The 14,735-nt window shown below is 38.7% G+C and overlaps 1 protein-coding gene across 1 annotated transcript in view; it reads left to right on the plus strand.

Moving 5' to 3' along the window:
- Nucleotides 1–4,129: 4,129 nt before the first annotated feature.
- RGS22 (regulator of G protein signaling 22) overlaps nucleotides 4,130–14,735 on the plus strand; it is a 55,546-nt gene continuing 44,940 nt past the window's right edge. The window contains exons 1-4 of the mRNA XM_072327240.1: nucleotides 4,130–4,326; nucleotides 4,939–4,967; nucleotides 7,274–7,336; nucleotides 14,188–14,409. Coding sequence (XP_072183341.1) covers nucleotides 4,269–4,326; nucleotides 4,939–4,967; nucleotides 7,274–7,336; nucleotides 14,188–14,409 — 372 coding nt within the window. The 5' untranslated portion in view covers nucleotides 4,130–4,268. The remainder of the gene's footprint in view (nucleotides 4,327–4,938; nucleotides 4,968–7,273; nucleotides 7,337–14,187; nucleotides 14,410–14,735) is intronic.

The following is a 14,735-nucleotide window of genomic DNA, read 5'->3' on the forward strand; positions in this document are numbered from 1 at the left end:
AAGGAGCTCATACAGGTTAAAAATTATTGTACTATACTTAACATCTATTTTGTTGGCACTGGTCTGTTCAGGAAGCTGATGTATATGAAATCTTTTGTCCTTCCTCCTGAATTTTTCCTAGCTAGATCAGTCTCTCATTCTACTTCCTTACTGAAATATACAAGATATCCAAACCTTTCTGAATTGTACAAGTCATCAGTGGGAGGTGTTGTTATGAGCCCATGGGCTGGATGCATCAGTGATAACATCCCTTGTGGAGAATTCAGCTGTCAGCTGGGGATCCTGGCTTTAGGGGCTGCTTTTGATGTCTGTTTGCTTGCAAAAGCAAGACTCAACAGAATGCATTTCCTGTATCTTGCTGGGTATATGCTACCTGTTGCCAGGCAATGATTTCACCAAAGGGTATGTTTGGCATTATTGGCATGTGTTGTCACTATCTAATGAAGTTGTTTCTTATGTCTTCTGTATAAAACCTGTAGGTGACTAGGCCACCTGCTGAGTCAGGATCAAGGAACTGATCCAACTTAAACCAAACTACAAAGAACACCAGGGAAAAAATGTCAAGACATTTACTTGTATGACTGAAAGTGAGAAGTGGTAGTAAAACGATGAAGCTTTAACTAGCACTGCGAAAGCCCAGTACAAACCATGACTCCAGTTTGTCCATATGAAAAATAGAGAGTAGACAGGAACAATGCTATCTTTCATCTGTGGTACATCCCCTTATGGTAAAACCACTGAGGGAAATAACTGCAATAGTGTTTTGTTTTGTTTTTTAATATTTCTATCTTATTATTATTTCTATCTTATTATTCTTCCTTTGAAAACAAAGGTATGTTAACTATAGTAGGACTGCCAGCAATAAACTCTGCTTTATATTTATTCAGCATACAATTTGTATCATCTATGTGGTCTATTAGGAATGGGCCTAGTAGTTCTTTCCTGGTTTTCATATTGCCCTCACAGAACGACTCATCTTCAAATTTCACGAGTCTTGCTGAATAGGTTTTTTCAATCATGTATTATTTCTCTATCAAAAAATCAGAGAAGTTATTGCATTATTCTGCTGAAGTTCTAGCAGTTCTCTGAAGATGTGAATGCAGATTTCTGAAGCGATCAGATGATTGTAGATACAAGGTAGGTGGTTGTTGTGTACAAGATAGCCGGGGTACAATCGCATCACAAGTTGCCAGGCAGTTCTACTAAACTTCAAATTAATTTCCAGGTATGCCTCCATCTTCTCTATCTTATTCTAAGACCCATATTAAGAAAGGGAAATCAAACTTGAAAGCGAGGCCTTAAACTTGATAAGACACCTTACCCTGGCAGAATAACACCGTAACAGGAATCTGTGGATCACTGGTGACATGGACAAATCAGGGATTATTCTCCAGGATCCATCCTTATAGAGACCTTTGTACAGGTGGATCTCTTTGGATCCACATTGCATTTGTCAGCCTTGTTCAGCAGTAAAGGCTTTGTAATTTTGATAGTCAAAAGGCATGCCTTCTTTTACTTATTTAGCCCTTCCTACCATAGTCTAGGTGAGAAAGAAAAAGCTTATCTTTAGGATTGTTTGACTTTTTTTTTCCCCTCTTCAGAATTCTGCCTATTCATCTTCCTAGTTAGCATTTCTTCCTGTGCCTGCACTTCTTCCGTCAGAATTGCATTAAACTGCAGTATGAACTAGTGTTACCAGAGTCAATGCACAAAAGCCATGCCACCACAACAGCTGGCTTCTGCCATTTTCTTAATAGAATCAGTCAAGGCATTTAAAGAACAGCTTTCTGACAACGAATTCGTGCTTTCTCCTCAGGATTTAACTCCCATTTTGGCAGTCCTGCGGTCAATATTTAAACAGGTTTCCTAGCACCTGTTTTCTGAACATGAGGTCACTGCTTTCACAGATACAAAACCTAAAACGTATGTGGCAGTCATCCAAAGAAGAAAATAATAAATTTAAGTAAGACTGGGTTTTTGTAAAGGTGATTAAATGTTAACGATAATACATGTTGAAGTGTCCAGGTGCATCCGAGTTGGGAAGTTTCCATTGAAGTCAATGAGAACTTGTTTATAGCTGCCACTGGAGATCTATCTGGGTGCCTATCTGCATTTCTCTTAATAGTACTGTTAGTTTTGTATGCCATTAATTGTGGAGATGTTCATGACTTCACTGTGCTCATTGCTAGGAATCAAACACACGTTAGCATCAGAACACTGAAGCAGGCATTTGTTTCAAGTAGTAAAAATAAGAGAAGAAGAGTAGAGAAAGAAAAATGTGGAAGATGAGATGAATCTTTAAATCCAAATTTCACCACCTGATGAGCTTCTAACTGATTAACTAGCAACAGAAAATGAGGAATGGAAGGTTCTCTTTCTCCAGACACACACAGATTGATTTAAATGTGTGTTGGTAAGTAAGTGAATGCGATAATGGCTGCTGACAGGTTCTCCGTGAGAGAGTACAGTCTGTGTTTCCTGATGAGCGTCATCCAAAAATCAATCTCTGCAGTATCCTACGAAGAGAACAAAGACCTGAGGGTTTTATACTGAAACATACCAGATGACAAGAGAGAAAAAGGACTTTTGTTTTTTACTGAATTGTTTCCAAACTTCATTTCTATCTAAGCTGACTTGTGGTTTCCACTTTGTATTTTAAAAAAAATATATGCATTCTTCATGCATCTATTGTTGTTTGTTCTTATAAATACGCACGCAAGTTTAGAAGTTTAGGAGAACATTAAGAACTAAAGCCTTGTATCTAAGCATCCATCAGAAAGAAAAACAGGCAAGGGGAAAAGGAAATGTCCACTGAACATTAATGTTTTAAATCATACCAAGTAGTTTCGTTATAAGACCGTGCCATTTCATTTGCACTGCAAGTCTGCTACCTGTTGAAAGACTTCTCTTTGCTTTTTGTGCTGTCTTGTTATGTATGTCAGTTGTACTGGTTTGAATTATTGCATAATCACAACAAAATATGCCCTGATGTGTGGCACTAAGAAATCATGCATCTAGATGTATTTCACTGAGCACCAACTTACTGCTTGTCACCTCTTGTAGTGACTAAAGTATTCCTTTTCTTTTTCCCCACGCTTGCAGAGTATGTCCATATGGAAATTTCTACATATGTGACAGCAGGCACAAGTGATAGAGTTTGCTGCGAGTAGAAAAGTTGTGGTCCATTTTGGAGACTTCTTGAACACAGGTGATAGATTAAGCTTCTCAGAGGAGACCTTTATGCAACTTACATACATGCCATACTGATCCCAATGGCGTTTACATCAAGCTACTGGAATCAGTACTGTTCTGGACAGTAGAAACTCTGAGGGAACTTCTATGCCAAATGAACCTGTAGGTGCCATAAGAGTTCAAGCAGTTCCAGGATCAGTCTTCAGACCTCAGCTACAGAACACTTAAAATCCACTAAAATCTTCACGTAGGAGCTTGAATTGCTTCCTAATGCACAGTTTTACTTAAGCAAACTAGAAATACAATTTTTCTCTTTTACTGAATCTTTCTTGAGCCCACTAATAGAGAAGTAGGCTCTTTTCTGCTTCTCAGTGTCCTCTTAACTGAGCAACGTTTGTGTTTCTGCTAAGCTGGGGCTGTGGAAGCAGTGGGGAAGGCTGTTTCCAGGGCTGCAGCTGAGGTATCCAGCACATCACAATGACATGCGTGTCAGGAACAGCCCAGGTTTCAGCTCAGCATGAGGAATACCAAGCTTCTCTCTATTTTCTTATGTGGCTGAAGTGGAAGCTCTCTGCCATAGATGCGACTTCGTTACCTGTGATCAAGCCTCACAGTCTGCCTAAGGATACAGACTTGTTTCACGCATTTCCTCATTAGTTGCACAGTCTGAGATTTTCTTTAGAGGTAAATCACACCTGGCTGAAGGGTTCTGCTAACACACTAAAGGGCTGAATACCATTTTGAACTAAGAACTGCATACGCTGCTTGAGAAAAGCGTTTAATCTCTTTCTTCTAATAGCCTCAAATTCCTACATCGCAGACACCTCTTTTGTGGCTGTATGGTCAACATACCCATTACGTGAACCTGCTTCTGGGAGCTCCACATCAGCAGTAGCAGTTCATGCACCAGCTGAACTCATCGCGTGTTGTTTGCAGTGCCATAGCAACCCAGGCCTGCTGAGAGAGACGCAGCAGAGACCAGGAATCTGCAGCCAGGCCCTGGAGTTCTGCAGCTTCCATTTCTGGTCTGCAGGGAAGGATTTCACCTTTGTAAATGAGGTTGCCATCCTGCAGGGATGTGTGACGGCCCTTTGGTGCATAGCTCCAGCATGCAGTCGAAGAAGATTACAACTGGTATGTAATGCTTTCTGAGCAGGGTAATGGGCTGGATCAGGGTCCCACAGGGAGTCCGGCCCTCATGTGACTGCCTCAGGTGCAGAGGCACTGATATAAAGGAGAAAGGTTTTCACTGTTAAAATTAAGCTTGACTAGCAAAACTCACCAGTCTGAAGAGACAGCTGTGATCCCTTAAGAGACATCACAAAAGATTTTTGAGACTTTTCTGTCTAAGAACAAACCAAATTCTTTCTTTAATTTTATCTTTTGACTCCCACTATTTGCTGTTCAAGACACCCAGAGCCTCATGCAAGCCTGTATTTTCATTAAAATCAACAGGATTCTACTAATCAATTTTGAAGAGAAAATAACATAAATATGAGAAATAATTGCATAAAATGATACTTTCATTGTATTTTAGTGATTCTAGCAATACTTGATGGTTTTGTGAATCAGTCAACGTTACTGTATCTTCTTAATATTTATTTTCTTTTCTTGGGTTACATTATTTTACCTCAGAATGTCCAGAAAGAAAGTCATGCCTCAGCCTTTGCTTCTGCTCAATAATTACTTAAACAAGCTTGATAGTATTGCTTGTACAATAAGCGATATCTCATTTTTGTTTTTCAGAGCCTCCGTGTATAACAGAAGAAGTGTTTGTAAGTACGTTTTATAAGACTTGGTCATTCATTTTGTCATGCAACTGTAGAGCAAAAGAAAAGAAGAAAAGTTTTCGGAAGCTGCTTTCTTTCTGATTTCTCACTTCTTTCATCTCCTAAGTACGGAGTGACAGTTACAATTTTCCCAGACAAGAAAAAAATCACAGAATACTTAGTTTGAAAATAATTAGGAAAACAACAACAACAACAAAAGGGAGAAACAGGAAAGTGTGAAGAATAAAGATGAAAATGGGAAGTGAAATAGGATGAAACAAAGAAAAAATCAATGGGAGTTTCTACATCACAGGTTCAACCAATTCTCTCCTTCTTTTACCTTTCCTATCCTTTTCTCACAGCTCACTGTAGGATCTCTCTTGTGTTTGTCTTCCCATTTGAAAGGTAGACACACTTAACTTACAGTTCATGAGAAGTGAAAACGTGTATCTTAACATTTATCTCTTCTTCACTGAGGATGCCTCAGTAACTGCATAAGTATATTTCAAAGTACCAGTTGATTGCTATTCATTTTGGGAGACTCCAGATACTAGTAAGATTGGAATCAATATGAATCCAGGCAGAGAAAATCTCTATGTATGTAATAGATATTTAGCATATATAAATACATAAGTGAGGATGCATATGTAAATATAAAAGCATTTCTTAACTGCGTATTTACATCACTTTAAAACTTGGTTCTGAAAGATACTTCATGTGACCATCCATGTTAGACTCCAAGTAAACTTATGTTGCCATGGTTTTAAAATTCCTTTCAATGTTAAAAGACTGAGGGAGAGCAGGCCCAGGCCACGTTTGTACACCAACTGCACGAAGGCAAAGCTGTCAATCAAAATTGCAGTTGTGGAACATTATTTAACACACCTTGCCCTCCAGTTGCAATTATTAAGCAGCTTTTTCTAGTAATAACTTTGGCTGTGCAGCAGGAAAGATGGAATGGGTAGAAATTAAACAAAACACTTCCTGACATCAAAAGTCAAAGTTATAGCACAGTATATACAACCTTATAACCTATAGTATTCAAAATAAAAGTGCAATTATGCTTTTAGATGAAAATAAGGCTGATCACCAAATATATATATATATACACACCTGAGGAAAGTATATCGTGTTTGTAGATAGAGGCAATTAAGTAGCAAAGCTTTCATTAGTAAGATCATAAACTTTTTATTGATTAGTGATTCAGTGTGTTTATATCTCTTGCTGTTATATGGGACCACAGAGGATAATATTCCTGGCAAATTAAAAACACGTGTTAACCTGCATATTCTTTAGCAGCTTGTACTGTTAATAAACATTTTGTTTTGAATAAGCCCTTTAAAACAGTGAGCTATTTACAAAGTGTATCATCATATCTAGCAATCTTCAGGCTCATCTTTATCAGTCTGACATCTAGTTGTGCATTCCCAAACCAACGTGAGGCAGACTGCAGCATGTTTCTAATGATTTTCTTTGCTTGTTCATTGCTGAATTGAGATTTCTGGATCTGACTGACTGCCTAGTGGCACTTGTGGGAAAATTTTCTGTTGACCTCATATTGCTTTGGTTTAGATAGTTGGTAATTTCTCCAGTATAATCGGTACCCTACCGTATCTAGGCCCATGGTACTACAACTGCACTAGAGCATGGACCTGTGATCCAAATCAAGTGTTTTCTGTAAGGCAAAAAGCCTTGCTTCCGGTGTCATCTTCTACCATTTAAATTCAAGAAAGGAAACAAAAACCCGCAGATGCAGCCTCGATTCTGATGAAGTCAGTAGGAAGCTTCCCAGTTCTGTCAGATTGCAATTATGGCAGATACTGCTTGCTTGGTGAGCCAAATTATAGATCAGCAAACTCCCTCTTATTCCCTAAAGCATCTCTGAGCAGCAGTGTGGAGTGGAAGCAGGCTCTGCTGAGCGTCTCTACTCCCCTCACTCCCCAGTGGGAGAGAGAAAGGTACAGTGTGAGGCATTTTTAGACCATTAGCTTATACACATATTTTCAAAAGTAAACATGCAGATGTCCAGCATTCAGAAGCTTCTGGGTTTATGAAGGCTTTATCTGTGAATTTCTTGGCAAGGCATTTCCTTCCACGTGTCTTTTAAATTGCTGAGGACCCCAGTGGTGTGCAATGGCTAGAATCTAACAGTGATGCAATGATTATATTTTCAAAAGTGAGAAATGACATTTTACAAAAGTTTACATGTCATATCTCATGGAAAAAGAAACACTGTCTGAGGCAACAGTGTGTTCAAAATGTGTTAGCACAGATTATTATAAGCCTTGTTTTCTGGTTTTGTGTCTCTGCAGGAAGACTACTTAGCCACAGATGCTATGCTTGTGGACTACTTTAATGAATTTCTGACTCTCCCGGTAAGCACCTTACAGAAATTGCTTGCAAGAAACGTCTTACTAACAGTAAGTTTAGAACATTTTGTTACTGGGAAGCTAAAAGGCTTTCACAATATGTCTGTAGTCCAATAGTAGCAGTTCTTACTATTCAACTTTACTATCAGTGTCAGGGTAAATCACACAGTATCTGGAATTCTGGGGATGGATTTTCTCTTGCAAATATCTGTATTTAACAGTGCACCGAACTATTATGGATATGAAATGAGAAAGACATGTAAATACATGAAAAACATGAAGAATCCACTTTTATTGCAGTGGATTGGATGTAACACACCAATAAAACCAGTGTTTGTCCTCTCAAGTTCTTCTGGCAATGTACTCAGTGATTAATGAATATTTTACCTCATGAACCAACTCTATGTTTCTTCATGACTGTGAAAGTCTCACAATATCTCCAGAGAAGAAGACTCCACAACCTCCCTGGGCATCCTGTTCCAGTGCTCCGTCAACCTCACCGTAAAGAAGTTCTTGTGCACATTCATGCAGAACTTCCTATGTTCCAGTTTCTGTCTGTTTCCCCTTGTCCTGTCTCTACATGCTGCTGAAAAGAGTCTGGCCTCCTCACTTTGCCCCCCACACCTCAGGTATTTATAGACCTGGATCAGGTCCCCTATCAGCCTTCTCAAGGCTAAACAGACCGAGTTCACTTAGCCTTTCTTCACAGGGAAGATGCTCCAGGCCCTTCACCATCTTTGTGGCCCTCCGCTGGACTCTTTCCAAGAGTCTCAGCCTTTATACCTCTCCACCTCATTGCAAGGCTCTTGAAGCTAAATTTTAAAAAGAGATAAAGACACAACTAGAAGAAAATGTGTGGTGAGGGGGTTCATTTTTTTCTCTCTTTCTTTTTTTTTTTTTTTCCTTTATCCATCTACTATAGGGTAATTGCATAAATCCAAGCCTAACTACATAGCCTTTAAACTCCCTTAAACTCTTTTTCTTAGCACAGGAACACCATCTTCCGTGCTCATTTGGAAACTATGCTTCAGCTTTTCCTCAAATCACAGAAAATCCCAAGTGGGAAAGAAGTTCAGCCCTCTTAGTCTCTGGATCTCCTTGGATATGTACAGGTTTCAGGACATCTTTTAGTAGCCAGCATTCTCTTTGGCCTCACAGGGCTCCTCAACCCAGAGTCCTGGCTCAGCTCAGCAGCTCTGAAATGCAGCAGTTCGTCCCAGCCCTTCCGACTGCTCTGAAGCCCACAGCAAAGGGTTCACAGACAGTCCTGAGTAAACACTGCTTTATTCTGGTAATCTTGGTAGGTTTCTGAGATGACACATGGTCTCTATTTATTTATTGACATATGTTCATGAAAACAGAGGACGTATTAGCTGTGTTTATTTGTAATGTTCTCATAATTGGTTTTATTTTCTCTTTGATCTTTTCTTGAGGATTTACCCTCCACAGGATTAAGTTCCATTAATACCTTGGGTTCTGCGGTTTGAATATTCTGTACTCTGAATTTCCCTCCGCTTCTCAAACACTTTGACTAAAACACCACATTGAAAATTCCATTGCTTTATTCTTGTTGTGCTTATCCTCTGTTGCCTAGAAACAGTATTACCCAGGTGTGTTAGTTGTCAGGCAACAGGTTAAACTGAAAATGTTGTGTGACCTGATACAAGAGATCAGTGGTAGTATACGCTTATTTTAAGAGACTGTCTCTATATTGATTTATAAAGCAACTCTGGCGTATGGAACATTATAATAACCTTTAAGAAATAATGAAGTTATAATAGTATTTGGTACAATTTGACGTGAGTACTGGTGTACCCCAAAGATCTGCACGCTGTAAAGAAACAGTTTGTAAGGAAAATACTTCAGAAAGATAAAATAAAAATCCCATGAGGGCTCTTGCAGCCAGTACTTTTGTAGTAAATAATCAGAAAGGAAATTTATGAGAAGCATTGGTATACCTACATTTCCATTTGGATCTATCAGCAGTCCCTTGAAGTCAAACCTTTGATTCATTTAAAACATCAGAGAATATGCTTATCCAGGAATAAAAAGCCGTAAGTCAGAAGTGTCCATCCAACTCCATGTTGGAGGCCTCATTAGTATCAACTTGCTTCTCCCACACCCAACAGGAGCTGCCTGCTTAATGAAGGGAAAACAATTAAAGGAATAAAGGAATAAAGTTTGAGCCTGTTTCTCTTTCTGAAAAGAAAAACAGAGTAAGCCTGGAAAAGCTGATGCTGTGAAGAATGACATCAGGCTGGACCTATGAGTAGCAGGTGACAGAAAGGGAAGAAGGAAATCCAGACATTTCAAGCCCTTCTCTGTTTTGAAGACAGGCGTGGATCATTCTGTGAGGCTACTTTGCATGCTCATCAATTTCCTCTTGTGTTTTCCGTGTCTGTGGAGGGAGGCTGCTGGTACCATTAAAACCACCCTTAAAAAAGCTTTTAAATCAGTTACGCCTCACATGCATGTTATGTTGAGTCTTATCCAGGACTAAAACATTTTTGACATGCAAGGAAGCAAAATAATCTATCCTAACTTCTTTTCCTACTGACGGTGGCTTTACTCATAATTTGCCTTCCTTCTCTCTTAGATGATGGTGTGTGGTTGTAACTTGTTTCTTACTCATCAACAGAAAGGAAATCCTGCACTCACTAAAGTCAGTGGGAGATGTGGCACTGACCATATGACCATACGCAGTCTGAATTTCCCAGGCACTTCCTAAAGCTGCTCAGATTCTTTTCTGGTCTGGATTCTCACTGACTTTTATTTATGATCCATATATACCCGTCTTAAAGATGTTTTGGCAAAACTCCTGGATGAGATTTTGGTTCATTCCCACCCTTTCAGGGCCTTAACCTAAGAGGAAGCCAAGCTGTGGTCATCCCGTTTCTCTTGGGATCAAACTACATTAATTAGGGTGGGATGTGGTGAGCATACTTATGCCATTTGTTAGCTGTATCTGAAGTATATCTGAAAAGTGTTAAGGCAGAGAACAGCAAGATTTATATGTCTGATATCCTGGCAACACAGTGATGGATGCTGTTTTGGTTTTGTTTTGGGATGACTGAGGGAAATTTCCCTTCCCTTCATTTAAGCGTATAACTTTAGGTATCAGAACCATATATTCTATTTATTCTTCAACTGAAACCATATTCAATGTACACATGACAGCTAGGAAATCTCTGTCAAAAATGTGCAGACAATAGTTAAGATTTTTTAAGTATTGCAGTACCACGATGTGAAAACAGTTTTTGTTGTTTGCTTGAAGGTTTTTATTTGAAGCTGAAATAAATGCACTGAGTAATCTCAGTTATACTGGGGCCAAAGGGAAAATTGCCCATGGATTATAGTTAGTAAAGTCTGTAGACTTACTTGTCGGTATTCTCAAATCCTTGTTGATCCTATTTATTGTTCCAAATTGATAATGTATGAATCCCAAGTTTCAAGGCTCCTGCCAAAACTAATTTTTTTTTTTTCTTAAAACATCTTGCAGTATAATTTGGCTTGGGAGCTTTTCCTCTTTATCTTCAAAGGATCAAAAACTGGCCCAAATTGAAAAAAGACTGCAGGGAAGAATGCATTGATACTTCTAGTCTTTGGTTATTGTATTTTTCTTGTCTCTAAGTTGCCAAATCTGGGGTAAGAGAGGCATTTTTTAGCGTATTAGATTGGCACAAACATTTATTTCATAGTGTAGGCTATTATCCAATCCTTAACACAACGTAGTCTTCTTCACAGAAGAGATTTCTTGTTATTGCAGTGACCTGGAGTACTGGTGATGCCATAAACTTTTCCCATTATTGTCCTGTGAAACACTGCATTTTATGGCACTTGGCTTCTGTGGGAAAGGTTTTAGGTTTGCTATTTTTTCTCTGTGTGTGTGTGTGTGTGGCTTGTAATGTGTGGGAATGGTTAGAGTGTGTGCTTTGTCCTAAAGCTTTTCACATACTGAGAGCACTGACTGATTCTCTCTGTCCGGTTCTGTAACTGGGAAAATGTTTCCTACAAAACATCAGCTTAGTTTTGTTTTGTTTTGTTTGGTTGGTGTTCCTATTTGATTTCATTATAACATTATTGTTTTTGTTGTGGGGATGAATTAAGAAGGTCACAATTTACCTCTTCTTTCATTACGCCAATATAAACTTTCTGTTTATCATCCTAGTTTTCTCAAGTGAGCTGGTCAAATACGCTTCCCCAGAAAGGCTTAAAAAGTTCTAAAATGCTTTCATATGATGCTTCGATGAATAGTTCTCCGTATCTGGAGGAATTTGGGTGTTGCACAGAATCGTAGATCTCTCCATGCTGGAAGGGGCCTCATGGAGTTCCGTAGTCTTGCCTCCTGCTCAAAGCAGGTTCATCACCTTAGTGCTCAGACCAGGTTGCACACAACTTTCCTCATTCGGATTTTGGAACCTCCAGCAATAGATTCCATAGTCTCTTTGGACAGTCTGTTCCCACTCCTATTATCCTGTTATTTTTTTTTTTTTTTTCTTACATCCAGTTGAAACCTCCCGTTTCAGTGTATAAATATCAACTCTTGTCCTCTCACCATGAACCTCTGTGAAAATCCTGTCTCTGTCAATAATCTCCTTGTAAATACGGTCAGAATGCTGTTAGGTTCCCACTGTGCTCTCTTTTCAACTACACAAGCCATGGTCCCTCCCTCTCTCCTCACAGGGCTGGTGCTCCAGCTTGTCAGTCTTCTGCTGGGCTTACTGAAACTTATGAACATTCTTCTTCTACTGGGGAACCAAATCTGGATACAGTATTTCAGATACAGTCTTACTAGTGTCAGGTAAAGGAGAATAATCGCCCCTGGGGACAGGTAATTCATACCTTGGTCCAAACCTCAATGTTTGGACCAGAACCACCAGTTTCAGTCAAGTATGTAATATATGAAGTCTTAATCCTGTTAACCTATCACTCATGAATGTTCTTTTGTTCCATTACTATGTGTCTTATAAATGCTTTCTAGTTGGACACCCAAAACAGCAATACCCTCTACATCTTAAAACTTGTCACTGGCATCTGTCTTGCTACATTAAAGTTGCCATATGTTTTCTGTTCATTTAATAAGAATGTGTACTGACAAACCTAGATCTAGAGAAAATTACAAGGGATATAATACAAGTAGATGAATGATAAACTACGGCATCTTTGCTTCATTTTTAATTGGAATATCATGTAACTAAAACAATCTGTTCCTATCTAGTTGTGTAGTTCTAGGTTATGGAATTTGGATTTTGTTTCCTTTTTTTCTTCTGCAAGAAAGTGCATTTCAGATCCTGAGAGACTGAAGCACCTTGCCTCCTAGTGTATTTTCTTCTGTTTCCTCCTTAAAAACACATGCAAAAAACAACAACAGCAACTATATATATACACACATATATATATAGTTGGAAGTTATTAAGGTAGAACCACTTAGAAGTTGATAGCTGTCCAAATTAGCTTTGCAACTAGGTGAAATGTGCACAGCAAATGAGGAGATCTGAATGGGGTACAGAGAACACATAAAACAACACATAAAAGCCTCTTCTAAATGCTGTTCAGTACTTCTGGAGAAAGGCACTAAAACTTGCAGAGTACCCTGGAGAAAATTAATGCCAAAAGAGGCATGAGGTGTCAGAGAACAAAATCAAGCCTTGATTTCAACTAGGTAGGTAACTAAACAGACTAATGCAATTCAGTGCATGGCTCTGGCTAGTGACTCTCTGATGTCATAGGCCCTAATCATATTCTTAAAGCTCTCACATGCTACACACTTTGCCAGGCTGAGCCTTGGAAGTGAGATGTTATGGGATAAGCAGGGAATGTTGTAACCACATGTTGCAGCCGTATGGTTTTATTTTGGACATTCCTCTATATGACATTGATCAGCAAGGGGACTTAAAACAGGAGCACCAAAATAGCTGACAATGACATGGTAACTTTGGACTTACATAGGTGTAAAGGAAGAATGAAATTGGTTTATAATATATATTATATGTAGTACATATTCAATATATGTGATATGTAAGTGAATTATGTCTCTGTGTGTAGATATATATGCTTCTGTATGCATACTGTGATATATAAAGTCCAAGGAAATGAGAAATACAGTACTTGAAGTAATATAGTAATCTTAATAAGTGCAGGGAAATGACAACTGTACAAACACCAGGTGGGAGCCTGTTTGGAATGGTGCCCCAAAGGGTTTTGGCACTGTATCTGGATCTGGCCAGGATTTCACACTCTTGTTTTCTTCAGTTCTTGACCATGACATACCTTCTTGTCCTCCATCTTAGTGCTGGGAGATGCTCATATGCTCTGGTTGTATAGATCCTTAGATTCATAAATGTCATGGGTACTCCTCAAGGTTTCTGTAAAATCAACCAATGCAGTTGTGTATGACCACCAGCTACAGGCCATCGATTTTGGTAGATGTTTGACCTCCAAGTTATAACATGGGGAAAAGCCTTTTCTACACATGAAAGTCTGCAGATTCATCCTCCTCAAATGATCTCACATTTTAGAAATCAGATTCATTATTCCTTTCAAGCCTTGACTGTTTGAGGTTATGAATGTGAGAATGACAGTGGAGATGTAAACTTGGAGGTAAGTAATCTCCTCCAGAACAGTTACTGAAGTCACTGTAAACTAGGAATTCTAGGAATTTGTGTAGTGGATCTATAATCTGCATATGAAAATGAAATAAATGGTCTATTATCTAGAATGAGTCAAAATCAAGAGAAAGAAGCCTTGTAATACCATCTTGAATTCTGTAGGATGATTCTGTTCTATAAAAAGTAACTTCTAAAAATGAGTTATTTCCCCCATTGCAGTGTTATAAACTTTCCAAACTTCTTTTGTAGACTTTTGCCCAGCCAGTTAAGTTTAACTCAGACTTCGGGGTTTTTGAAGTAGTTAATGACATCCCACAACGCCTGGAACACCAGCTGAAAAAAATTCTACATGATCAGAAACCTCCAAATCCCATTTATGATGTTATAAGAAAAGCAAAGAATGATGGGCAGCATTCCAAAAAGATCACTGATTCTTCGGCACTCAATATTGATCCAAATTACAACACTATGGTAAGCATCTTATAGCCACTGGATTTATATTTAGATCTTACTGTAGAGATACTGGCAGTAGTTATTGTTGTGTTTGGCTTGGTAGCTTGGGAAAAATGTTAATTTATGTTAGGAAAACAGAATGATGGGCCAAACTGTGCCCTGCAATGCACATGTGTCTCCCAGACAAGTGAATGGAATTACGCATATGCATCCTGTAGCACCGAATTTTGAAGATTCTATAGGGCAGGATTCAGTTGTGTGGTCTGAATACTTTTTAATATTAAAAGAAAAAATATTATGATAACTGTTACTTTACTAGTGATCCCTGGAATGTGCAAATTGAC

The sequence above is a fragment of the Excalfactoria chinensis genome, chromosome 2, assembly GCF_039878825.1.
Source record: "Excalfactoria chinensis isolate bCotChi1 chromosome 2, bCotChi1.hap2, whole genome shotgun sequence".
NCBI lineage: Eukaryota > Metazoa > Chordata > Aves > Galliformes > Phasianidae > Excalfactoria > Excalfactoria chinensis.